This window comes from Lipotes vexillifer, unplaced genomic scaffold, assembly GCF_000442215.2.
Source record: "Lipotes vexillifer unplaced genomic scaffold, Lipotes_vexillifer_v1.1 scaffold229, whole genome shotgun sequence".
Classification (NCBI taxonomy): Eukaryota; Metazoa; Chordata; class Mammalia; order Artiodactyla; family Lipotidae; genus Lipotes; species Lipotes vexillifer.
The window spans coordinates 410811-423904 of NW_006771155.1; the positions used below are offsets into that span (position 1 = coordinate 410811).

The window sequence follows — 13094 nt, forward strand, 5'->3', positions numbered from 1 at the left end:
ACGATCTACTCCCTGCTGATAGCGTTTGCGATCACGAGATGCATTTTCTTTGGCCTCTTTCAGTGCCGACTCCAAAGCTTTCACTCTCTCAGCTGTAGCTCTGAGTCGCTTTTCCAGCTTAGGAAGCTCACAGCGAAGATCTGCGTTATCACGTACCAGCTAAAGGTATATAGGAAAAATAAGGATCCTGACTTTAACGATGATTTGAAAAAACAGAAACATTTCATAATTTCTCTTGAAAGAAAAACTACATTTTATACTAAGGTTTTTCTCACTTAGCTAATTTAAATAATTTAGACAGCAACAAAGAATACATATACCCATAAATATCATCCTCACATATGTTTCTCCCCAAAATATAATTTCATTCAATACTGGGGGATTGGGGAGACTGTTGTTTTTCCCTATGACAATATACTACAACACTGTGTTAGGTCTCTTCATTAAGATACTAATCTGGTGGAAACAAATATCTTTTTAGATACAGCAAGATCCACAAGTACACATAAACTTGGCAAGTCCCTTAATAAGCAATGAAAGCAAGAAAGCCTAAAATTCCCTTAACCTCACTCTAGTGCAAACATCAGGTTTCTAGTATCAAAGACATACAACAATAAAGTATGCCAAGAAACTTAAAAAGTAAGTAACTGAATCACATATCAAGCCTTAATAAAAAATAAGCAAAAAACCCCACAGTAAGCATTATTAAAAAAAAATACAAACTGCCTCATTATTGTAGTATTTCAGACTCTGGGGCATTAAATGTATAAAGACCAAAAAAAAAGGGAGGGGGTATTTTAACTCAAAGACTTGTCTACCAGAGATTTAAAAATGACCATGAATAAATTAAGAAAACTAACAGACCTGAAACCCTACAAAGAAAACAACACGTTTTCACTGACCTCTTGCTAAAGGCTGTTAGGAATATTAACTCCCATAAAAACTGCTAGTTGTTTGTTTCTACAATTGCGTGATAAAATAATGTAATGGCTCAGGGTATGAAAATCCTTAGGACTCTGAAGACTCAGATACATGCCACTCCTCAGATTTTATTGCAGCAAACAAAAAACATTCTCCTTGTTACCTGTTTGTGGACTTTGGTGAGTTGTTCAAGATTATTCTCAAGAAAGGAGATTTTTTGCTTCTGAGCAGCACTGCCTCCGGTGTCATCCGAATCAACCTCGGCGCTCTAGAGAAGACGGGCAAGTGCTGTGAGACCAAGTAAAGGCAACGCTTACCTCCCCACTCTTATGACAGTGTGAGGCTACTCCACTCAGACACAGTAAGCACAGTAACACCGACCCAGTATTATTTTATTACCTTTTTAACCCTGGTGGCCAGGTCCTGAACAAAGAGCTTCCGCAGGTTGTGTAAAGTCTGAAGTTCCTTCGCCTTGAATTAAGAAAGCAGTATTTTTAGAAGTAGGTTTTCAAACTGAGTAACCAGGGGAAGAACCCATTAAATATTCCCCAATCCTATTTATATCCAAGTTTTTCTTACCACCGTCTCTTCCAAACCCTTCAGGTCTTGTCTCGCTTGTTCTCGTCTATCTTGCATAACCCTAAACAGTGGAAGAATATACAAATACATTTTCAACTTTGAGTCCGTAAATTCTATATTTAGCAGAAATATTGAATCAAATATTTTTATCTGACAGGATCAATGCTTACAAATAAGTAAAAGATCATCATAGGAAAAAAAAAAAGATCATCATAGTTTTAAAAAACAGCTTACCAATGTTGTGTCTTTCAAAGAAATTTCTATATGCCTTGTAATTTTCTAAATCTATGGTTTATTAGAAAAAAACTGTCCTAATATAGCAATGGAAGCAATGAAAGAAAACGTGGCAGAATTCAAGGAATAAGGAGTAGTTCTTCTTATATTTTAAGAATGTGCATTATTATATAGCATACTGATCTTTATCCAAAATAATTCTGATTAACTGAAAATTACAGAGATTATAAATTATTGCAGACTAAAACATTTTATGCATTTTAAGTTAACGTTACTCTAAACAAAATTATGGCTGAGATTCAGCAGAATTGTTAAAAAATCAACTCTGAGCTGGTCCTGTTGGTGTGCCCATCCTAACCAACTGTTCCTTTATAAATTGTCTCTGATAAATTCAAGGTATGTGAAAGTTATAATCCTGAGTTTTCTACCTGCTCAGATTATAGAAAACTGTGTGTTGACTATACTTTTAGTCAGTAAATCAAAAAAAATAAATAAATAAATGGCAAAAACCTCTGTTCAAAAGGCAAGGCTAAAACAAAAATGGTCTTTTATTTATGCAAGATCAAATCTGACAAAAATTCAGTTTTTGTGGCAGATCCTGAAATCTTCTAAATTACTAAATGTCATGTTTTAGGTGATTACCAGTGAAATATTAAGACCTGGCTTTCACTAAAGTACAAGAAAGTATTGCAAGTTTTTAGGTATAAATCAAACCAACTCAGAGGGTTTAAGAAAAACACCCTTTAGCCTACACGAAGTGAAAACTTTATCCACTGGGTATTTCTGAGAGTAATGCCAGTAACTCTCTCGTTTAGTTTTTACTTTTATACTTGAACTAAGGGTCTACTCACGTAAGTTCACGTAGCTTTCTGCTTTTGTCCTGCTCTGTAGCTTTCAGCTTCTCGTGCTCTGCTCTCAGGCGCCCTTGCTCTAATGCCATCTTCTGGTTCTGGCTGACAAAGTAAAAACCTCGCAGCATCAACATCCCCATCTTCTAGATGTTGCCATTAAAGCTTTCCAACTCTCCAATTCCACAGTCTCACCATTCAAACACGGCAGGCCTCCTCTGTTAGGATGTGACCCCCCAGCAGCAAAGAGGACTGGGCTACGTTCAGCCCACAGTACTTTTTATAGTTTGGTTTGAAACCGTAACTTGATTCTGTATCTTTCATCTCCCTGAATTCTTATCCCTAAATCCATTAACAATAAGCTCCATGTCCCAAACTTTGCCATCATTTTTTGTTACTCTCCTCTGGCTCCTACTCAAATCATGATTTGGTCATAGATCTCAAATTTCTATAAATTCTGTGCTATACGCATATGGCTCTGGAAGTAGGAAAATGTGCCCCAGAAAAATGGAGACAATAACTCCTAATAAAACACACACTTCTAAAATCCACAATTTCCAATAAAGTTTTTCTCAGTTAAGAATATTTTTTAAAAGTTAAGGAAACGATTCAGAGGAGACAGTAGTATCTATTTGTAATAATGGCTGAAGTTGGGAATTCTTTACTTTTTACTGAATATTTACATCAAAAGACCTAAGAACATTTTTCCAAAATTTCCTATGGAACTTAGAAGTTCCACTCATAAATGAAAAGATTCTTCATTTTCAAGTCAAAAATTGTTTCAAAGAAAAATGCAGGTTTCTAATAAGGATATATTGTCCACCAGTAGTTTCTGCTACCTCAGAGGAAAGCATACTTACTCTTGAAGATCAGTGATAAGTTTTTCTTTTGCCTCAACTTCATCTCTCAAACTACTAATTTGTTTTTGATGCGTTTCTCTGTGGCTTTGGATCTGCTGTTCAACAGCTTGCTAAAATCATTGGGGGAAAGATATTAAGTCAGATTACTCAAGATTAACAAGGATGAATGAAAACTGTGAGAATCCAATGCTACATCGAACTTGCCTTGACTTCATTTGCAGTCTGAACTTTATTCAAATGCTCCTTTTCCATTTCATGCACCTTCTCTGTTTGGGTGGGGAGAAAAAACAGAAGAGAGGAAATGGGCCTTAGAGTTCTTGATATAAACCAAGGGGCAGATAGGTTTTATGAGGCTATGTTCCTTAACAGTACTTGACTTTAAATTATCCAAATGCCAAACGGTAAATCTTGCTCTCTATGCTCAAGACATACCGACTTGTAACTTTATATTCTTTGTGTTGATATTATGGTTTCCTTTACTTTCTTTGCCGAATCCTGGAACAGATGGGTTAGCACATGGTAGGGAAATGAAACAGCTTTCCCCTATGTCAGGGGACGGACACACACACACACACACACACACACACCACTTTATAACTTTGTGGGAAATGAAACAGCTTTCCCCTATGTCAGGGGACGGACACACACACACACACACACACACACCACTTTATAACTTTGTGGGAAATGAAACAGCTTTCCCCTATGTCAGGGGACGGACACACACACACACACACACACACACCACTTTATAACTTTGTGGGAAATGAAACAGCTTTCCCCTATGTCAGGGGACGGACACACACACACACACACACACACACCACTTTATAACTTTGTGGGAAATGAAACAGCTTTCCCCTATGTCAGGACACACACACACACACACACACACACACACACACACACACACACACCACTTTATAACTTTGTGGGAAATTACACACACACACACACACACACACACACACACACACACACACACCAATTTATAACTTTGTGGGAAATTCCTAGACTGGCCACTTGAATATTCAAACATGATTTCGAAAATATGTTTCAAAGCCACATTAAAATGTGTTGTTTGTTTACTATTCCAAGTTACCTGTATTCCTACTAATCTCTATCAGTGTGAATGTTGACTACAATTATACTGAAGTAGGTAATAACTACAACAGAGATATAACGCATAAATCACTGGAAGCGAGTACCTTGTGCTCGAAGCTGGACTAGTTCCTCACTGAGGGAATCCACAGACTCCTCCAGCTGTCTTTTCTTTTGCTCCACATTTTGAAGGTATTCAGTCAATGATCTGATTTTGGCTTCATGCTTTTGGGAAAAACATACTGCTATGAGGTGGAATAAAATCTCTGACACATACTTTGTTGTCCAGAATATTTGAAAGTAAGCAAGTTTTATCGACATTATCTAAACATATAATATACATTTACAGAATAAGATATTTAAACCTAAAATGTTCAGGGGCAAGATTTACAATGATAAAGAATTTAATCAATGAAATGGTCATGTGTACAAGTTTTTAACACTTACAAAATAAGGCACTACAGGCTGACATATGAGATAATATTCTTACTGTTATCTCCAACTAACATTATTACCCTCATCCCTCCTGCTACAATTCCTGTCTTGGTGAATGGTCTCACCCATTTAGTTGCCAAAGCCACAAAATCAGCCCTGCATTTTTATTCACCCTAGAATTCTTCTAGATTCTTCAATAGTCACATCAGTCACAGCTTTCTAGTAAATTCCTATACGTAACACACACGTTACCAAATATAACCCACTTAAATCATTCATGGTGTTTTACTGCAGCTAGAGTAAGAAAAACTAATTGAATTAACCTTTTAATGTTGTTACTCAAAATAACCTACGGAAGGTCATTTTTATTAAAACGTTTACAATAAATAAAATTTACATACGGCTGTTCAAGAAATGAGGAAACTTTGTTCTGTAACACATACTTGAGAGATACGAAGCTGGCATGCTGCTAACTCCTTTTCATTTTCTTCCATTTTTTTGTTGCTCTCAGTTTGTGTGCTTTCTAGCTGTTTGCAGCGCTTCACCATGGTTTTCACTTCTGACTTCATTTTGCTAATGTAGAGCCTTGCAACAGTGAACTCTTCATCTATCATGCCAGTTCCCTCAGGCTGCTGTGAGAAAAAGGGAAACACAAATGAAAGACAGAAATGTCTAGTTAGTGTTTACCCAATTAGACTCTAAAATCTTAAAACAAAATTAAATATTTTTAATACTACTCAACATTTGTAGGAAGTCTAGAATTTTTTCTTTTATTAAATATTGTTTTTAATAAAGGGTGAGTAAAGCAGAGCTTGATTTTTGCCTTCCTTACTTTCTAAAACTTAATGTTAACATATGCCTACAAGGAAGATGGATGTAAGCGGAAAAACAAACAAACAACACTAATGAACCCTGCCTCTTTCAATTTTTGGATTTCCTCCTCAAAGGCCCTCTACAGTAAATTCACTGTTAATCATGTATATGTCCAGTTCAAAACTTAACAAATAATGATGTTTAGGTGGCAGGGAAATGATGACTTTTAAGTTCTCCAAGGAGGAACTGTGGTCAGTGTACATTCCTTAGTAACTTTCATTACAAAATTCCAGTACAATATTCAGTGTCAAAAATAAGGAGCTCAGGGGAATTCCCTGGTGGTCCAGTGGTTAAGACTCAGCACTTTCACTGCTGCGGCATGGGTTCAAGCCCTGTTCAGGGAACTAAGATCCTGCAAGCTGCACAGCACGGCAAAAAAATAAGAGCTTGACCTTCCTGCTAAAATCTGAAACAAGACAAGACACTCTCACCAATTCTATTCAACACAATATTGGAAGTTCTAGCCAGAGCCATCAGACAAGAAAAAGAAGTAAAAGGTATCCAGACTGGAAGGGAAGAGGTAAAACTGTCATTATATGTAGATGACATGATGTATACTATATATAGAAAACCCTAAAGACTCCACACAAAAACTACTAGAATTGATAAATGAAATTCAGCAACGTAGTTGGATACAAGATAAACATATAGAAATTGGTTGCATTTCTTTACACTAACAATAAAACATCAGAAAGGGAATGTAAAAAAACCAGTATCTTTTAAAATTGCACCAAAAAATTAAAATACTTAGGAATAAACCTGACCAAGTAGGTAAAAGACTTAACTGCCAAAGCAATCCTGAGGAAAAAGAAAAAGGCAGGAGGCATAACCTTCCCAGACTTCTGACAATACAAAGTACAGTAATCAAAACAGCATGGGGCTTCCCTGGTGGCGCAGTGGTTGAGAGTCCGCCTGCCGATGCAGGGGACGCAGGTTCATGCCCCGGTCCGGGAAGATCCCACATGCTGCGGAGTGGCTGGGCCCGAGAGCCATGGCCGCTGAGCCTGCGCGTCCGGAGCCTGTGCTCCGCAACGGGAGAGGCCACAGCAGTGAGGGGCCCGCGTACCAGAAAAAAAAAACAAAAACAGCATGATACTGGCACAGAAACAGCCATATGGAGCAATGGAACAGAACAGAGAGCCCAGAAATAAACCCACACAACTACGGTCAATCACACAGCTTTGACACATGAGGCAAGAATATACAATGGGAAGAAGACAGTCTCTTCAGCAAGTGGTGCTGGGAAAGCTAGAGAGCCACATGTAAATCAGTGAAGTTAGAACACTCCCTCACATCATACACGAAAATAAACTCAAAATGGCTTAAAGACTTAAACATAAGACATGACACTATAAAACTCCTAGAAGAGAACATAGGCAAAACATTCTCTGACATAAATCGTACCAATGTTTTCTTAGGTCAATCTCCCAAGGCAATAGAAATAAAAGCAAAAATAAACAAATGAGACCTAATCAAACTTAAAAGCTTTTGCATAGCAAAGGAAACCATAAACAAAATGAAAAGACAACCTACGGATTGGGAGAAAATATTTCCAAGTGATGTGACTGACAAGGGCTTAATTTCCCAGATATACAAACAGCTCACACAACTCAATATCAAAAAAACAAACAACCCAATCAAAAAATGGGCAGAAGACCTAAACAGACATTTCTCCAAAGAAGATCTCGGAGATGGCCCAAACAGATGGCCAAAAGACACATGAAAAGATGCTCAACATCATGAATTATCAGAGAAATGCAAATCCAAACTACAATGAGGTACCACCTCACACCGGTCAGAATGGCCTTCATTAAAGTCTACAAATAACAGATGCTGGAGAGGGTGTGGAGAAAACGAACCCTCCTACACTGCTGGTGGGAATGTAAGCGGCTGCAGCCACTATGGAAAACAGTATGGCAGTTTCTCAAAAAATTAAGAACAGAGTTGCCATATGATCCAGCAATCCCACTCTTAGGCATCCCCTTGTGGTTGCCAAGGCGCAGGAGGGGAGAGAGGAGTGGGAGTCTGGGATTAGCAGATACAAACTATTATATGTAGAACGGAAAAACAAGATCCTACTGTATAGCACAGGGATGTATATTCAATATCCTGTCATAAACCATAATGGAAAAGAATATGAAAAAGAATGTGTGTGTGTGTGTGTGTGTGTGGGAGTGTGTATAAGTGAATCACTTTGGTGTACAGCAGAAATTAACACAACATTGTAAATCAACTATACTTCAATTAAAAAGAAGAGAGGAAAAAAATAAGGAGCTTGAGAAGGAAGAAATAAACCTGTCTTTGTCTGCAGATGACACGGTTGTTTAAATGTAACATAGTACGTGTAAGATCCAGATGACAAAAGAAATCAAAGAAGGACTACATAAATGGGGGACGGTCCATATTCATGGAGAGAAGACTCAATACTGAGATGTCAGTCTTTCCCAACTTGATCTACAGATATAATATAATCTTAATCAAAACCCCTCCAAGTTATTTTGTAGATATTGACAAAGTGATTCTAAAGTTTAAATGGTAAGACCTTGAATAGCCAACATATTATTAAAAAACAGGGCTGGAGGACTGATGCCACCCAACTTCAAGACTTACTATAAAGCTAGTAATCAAGATGATGTGGTATTGAAAAAAGAACAGAAAAATAGGTCATCAGAAATGAATGGAAAGCCTAGGAATAGACATACACAAATACAGTCAATTAATCTCTGACAAAGGGAATTCAATTCAATAAATTGTGCTGGAAAAACTAGTCATCCACATGTAAATACAGAAAAGTTTAATTTCAGAAAAATTAACTCCAAATGGATCATAAACCTAAATGTAAACACAAAACTAAAAAACTTCTGGAAGATAACACAGGAGAAAATTTAGGTGACCATGGGCTTGGAGATGAGTTTTTAGATATAACACCAAAACCACAATCCATGAAAGAAAAAAATTGGTAAGTTGGACTTTGTTAAAATTAAAAACTTCTGCTCTACAAAAGACACTTAAAAAAATGAAAAGATAAGCCAGACTGGAAGAAATATTTGCAAAACACATACCTGATGAAGGACTATTATCCAAAACATACAAGGAGAACTCTTAAAACTGAAGGTAAGAAAACCAACAACCAAATGCAAATTAAAACAACAATGAGGACTTCCCTGGTGGCGCAGTGGTTAAGAATCCGCCTGCCAGTGCAGGGTACACAGGTTTGAGCCCTGGTCGGGGAAGATCCCACATGCTGCGGAGGAACTAAGCCCACGCACCACAACTACTGAGCCTACACTCTAGAGCCTGCGAGCCACAACTACTGAGCCTGAGTGCCACAACTACTGAAGCCCATGCACCTAGAGCCCATGCTCTGCAGCAAGAGAAGCCACCCAATGAGAAGCCTGGGAACCGCAACGAAGAGTAGCCCCCACTCGCTGCAACTAGCGAAAAGCCCGCATGCAGCAACAAAGACAACAAGGCAGCCAAAAATAAAAAATAAATTAATTAAAACAAAAAACCCGCACAACGAGATAATATCACACATCTGTTCGAATGGCTCAAACTAAAAAAACTGATGACCTCAAATACTGGTAAGGATGTGAATTAACAGAACTTTTATTCACTGCTGGATGGAACAAAAAATGCTATATAAGCCAGTTTGGAAGACAGTTTGGGAGTTTCTTACAAAGCTAACATAGTCTTAACATATGATCTAGTGAACCATAATGTAAAAAACACAAAACAAGGAGAGCTCAAGCAGCACTTACTGATGTTTATTAACAGGAAAAGAACTACATGCAAAACACAAAAATATCGAGGATCCTGTTTCTTTTTTTTTTAAGAACCTATTTGCAAGGCTGACTTGTTTTCAAAATACTGTAATGGTTTAGTAAAAAAAGCAGTTTAGGTGTCAGGGTATCTGTACTATTATCACTCTGCCACTAGACATAAGCCAGTCTTACTCTTTATTTTCTCTATCTTTACCACTTTTTCACTTAAATTAAGATTATCTGAACATGAAATGGGAGGATTTTTCTAAAAACAAGTCACAAATCTACAAAGCAAATTTTGAACAACACCTTTCTAGTGTTCAGTAATATGAAGGAAATCTACTTTTTCATCCCAGAAGATTCCCACAGAGCTCGATCAATCTCACATTGCTTCACCATAAACAGGACAGGGCAGGATGTTCAGACTGATGGGGAAGAAAGAGCAAGCCATGTCATCCAGCATTTAATAACAACACTTTGCTCTGTTTCGATGAGGTGAGCCAGCATTAAAAAATGACATGATTACGAGAACGAAGGCCTGCCTTCATCAACAAACAGTAGCTCTGAATAACATCTAACAGAAGGAATGTGTGCTCCACAGTGAAAACTTTTATTTCATTTCCAACTCTTGTTAAATGGCTGCTTAGTTGGTTCTCACTATAAACCCAAGTTTAAGTTTGTTCTCTTTGTTACTATAACTAGACTTTAATCAAAAAAGGAAGTCTAAACAAATACCTACTACAACATACAAATCTTTCACGTTATGTGTATGTTTTTGCAGTTAAGAGTCTTTGGTTTTTTGGTCTAAGTTTTAAAATCTATAGGTCACAAATTTTTTTTTTACCACAAACTAGTGCTAATATAACCAGTATTAGCATCCTGAAAGATTATTAGAAAAGAAAAAATAAAAGTGTGGCAAAATTTTGATTACTGATTAACTCACATTATTCTCTTTACTGTTATAATATGTTTGAAATTTTTCAAAATAAAGAGAGAGAGAACATTAATCAGCAGTGCTCACCTTTCATCTTTTTAAACATTTAAAGCAATCAAATTCATTCACAGTTTATTCCTTGAGCTAATTTTCACTGTTGTTTCAATTACATACTTCCTGTGTGGTAATTTATTAACATGATTTCTAAGTGCAAAATCTTTATAAAGAGGGAAAAAACAAACATGGGGTCCAAATAAATGCTACTTACTGAGCATGTCTCCCAAGCACCCCTTATTCTCCCCCTTGTTCCTCGGCTATTTAAAATTAAGTTAATACCATCTACTACAAATGGCTGTTGTGAGGAGGAGATAATGGGTATGAAAAGAACTCTGTGAAAAATAAAGTATGAATTGTGTAAAGATTATCATGCTTAATATTTGGTAATTACAGTTACCTTTACGTCGTTGTTTCCTACAGCAATCCCTATTTCTGCCAGGTCTTTCAGTAAAGATGCCATCATCTCCGCTGCTCGCTTTTTCTGGTGGTTGGTCATTTCCTTAAGTTTCTGAAGCTCAGCATCTATACTTGCTAAACTTGCCTAACAGAACCAAAACAAAAGGTACTGTTAAATCTATTAAATGAAAGATCAAGTGAAATATTGACAGGTATTTCAAGTTTTCACCTAGTACTCACAAAACCATTATTTTCTGCTTTCATTTTCCTGAATTCTCTACTGAGTTCTGCGAAAGCTCCCAGCTCAAACTTAAAAAATATTTTAGGCCTAAGAGACCATGTAAAGTAGCTATATTATAATTGCATTAAGGGCAAACAGTTTGTATTATTTCACTCATTTTTGAGATTGGGTAATGTTTTCTACTTAGAAATGGAAAACTTCCAAATTAACTATATTTGCTTTTCATTTGTGACCATAGTATGGTATGTTTGTGGAAACTGAGTCTGAGAAAATAAATGTTAGAATGCAACTCACAGTCTTCTAGATGGCTGGTATGTTTTCTTCATCTGCTTTTTATATACTACTTAGTTTCTGAAAAGAATCCACCTGATAATTACTACTACTTTTGTACTATGATACAAGCAATTATCCAGGAGAGAGTGATAAAGTAGCACTACTATCTGAGTTAAATTACTATAATTATAAATTTAAAACACTAGCTGGCTTACCAGCAACAAAGTCACCACAAATTTGAAAACCCAACCGCATCTGGTTGCTTTAAAACTATTCATTATATCACAGATCAGATACTGCATTTTAAATGTAGGTTACTGACTTTTAGTCAGACATTTTCTCTAGCAGCTAAACAGCAATATTGTAAGCATATAAAAAGATGCAGAACACTCTAGGGGTTTCTAACTCCTTACCAATACAGTGCTGATATATAAACTGGGACACACACAGAACTGTCTTAAAGACTGAAATCAGTGACCAAGGACCCACTTACAGTTTACAGTTGTAAGAGACTCCTACTGTTCTTCCAAACAGAAATTAGGTTTGCTAATAATGCAACTCAGTTAAGAGTTATAAAGGTGTCTTGATCTCCATGGTATTAAATTGTAACTACAAGCAAACTGTAAGCTGGGAGGTTAAAAAGGGAAAAGGAACTTCTCCAGGGGCAGGAAGCCTTTTAAAAATGCCATTTCATAGTGTTGACTGCTTTCCTTTAGACACCTGACACGGATAGGGAGATAAATAGTGAGCAGTGATCCTGGGTCCAACTCTAAATGTGATTCCTAAACAAGAAGTTAGCATTAACAACAAGAAAACTTTTAAGAAAAAGAGCTCATCCATGGTGATACTCAAAATACTGCAGCAGCAATCACAGCTATATACTATTTCTGGCATCACTGCTGGGGGGCAGCAATTCCCGCCTTACAGCTATGAAAACAAAACCCTCATCCCCTGGGGAATAACAAGGAAGCTCCAACTACACTGTCCTAGAAGGCACTGGTCCGAGTGCTGGAAACGTTAACAGTGAACAAAACATAAGTTACATGAAGTTACATACCCTGCTATTTTATTTTTACGTGCACATTTTTAATTCTAGTCTAAACAATTAGCTAATAACTTTACTGAGCAACTAGAAGCCAACTTTTACTTTTTTAACAGTAGAATAATATTTGGAATAGTCAGTATGTTTTAAAATAGCATTTAATTACATATTAATAGATGTTTAGAAACTAAAAAGATAACCCTCCTCCCTCCACCTTTAAGGCTTCATATATGGGAGGAAATAAAGTTGACACTTGAGTTCCTTAAGAATTGACGTTACCAATCTTGAGCTTATAAAGAAATGTTACTTAGGTAATTTTTCAATTAAGAATACTTGTAGGGGCTTCCCTGGTGGCGCAGTGGTTGAGAGTCCGCCTGCCGAGGCAGGGGACATGGGTTCGTGCCCTGGTCCGGGAAGATCCCACATGCCGCGGAGCGGCTAGGCCCGTGAGCCATGGCCGCTGAGCCTGCGCGTCTGGAGCCTGTGCTCTGCAACGCGAGAGGCCACAACAGTGAGAGGCCCGTGTACCGCAAAAA

At 37.2% G+C, this 13094-nt stretch overlaps 1 protein-coding gene and 1 non-coding gene across 2 annotated transcripts in view; one reads left to right on the forward strand and one right to left on the reverse strand.

Moving 5' to 3' along the window:
- The window catches only part of KIF5B (kinesin family member 5B), a 39755-nt gene that overhangs the window by 928 nt on the left and 25733 nt on the right, over positions 1-13094 (reverse strand). The window contains exons 15-24 of the mRNA XM_007446572.1: positions 11004-11147; positions 5422-5610; positions 4651-4768; positions 3647-3708; positions 3443-3552; positions 2586-2687; positions 1501-1561; positions 1321-1392; positions 1085-1189; positions 10-159 (exon numbers count right to left, since the gene is read on the reverse strand). Coding sequence (XP_007446634.1) covers positions 10-159; positions 1085-1189; positions 1321-1392; positions 1501-1561; positions 2586-2687; positions 3443-3552; positions 3647-3708; positions 4651-4768; positions 5422-5610; positions 11004-11147 — 1113 coding nt within the window. The remainder of the gene's footprint in view (positions 1-9; positions 160-1084; positions 1190-1320; positions 1393-1500; positions 1562-2585; positions 2688-3442; positions 3553-3646; positions 3709-4650; positions 4769-5421; positions 5611-11003; positions 11148-13094) is intronic.
- Positions 6124-6195, forward strand: TRNAE-UUC (transfer RNA glutamic acid (anticodon UUC)). Its single transcript has one exon. It is a non-coding gene; the product is annotated as a tRNA-Glu (tRNA).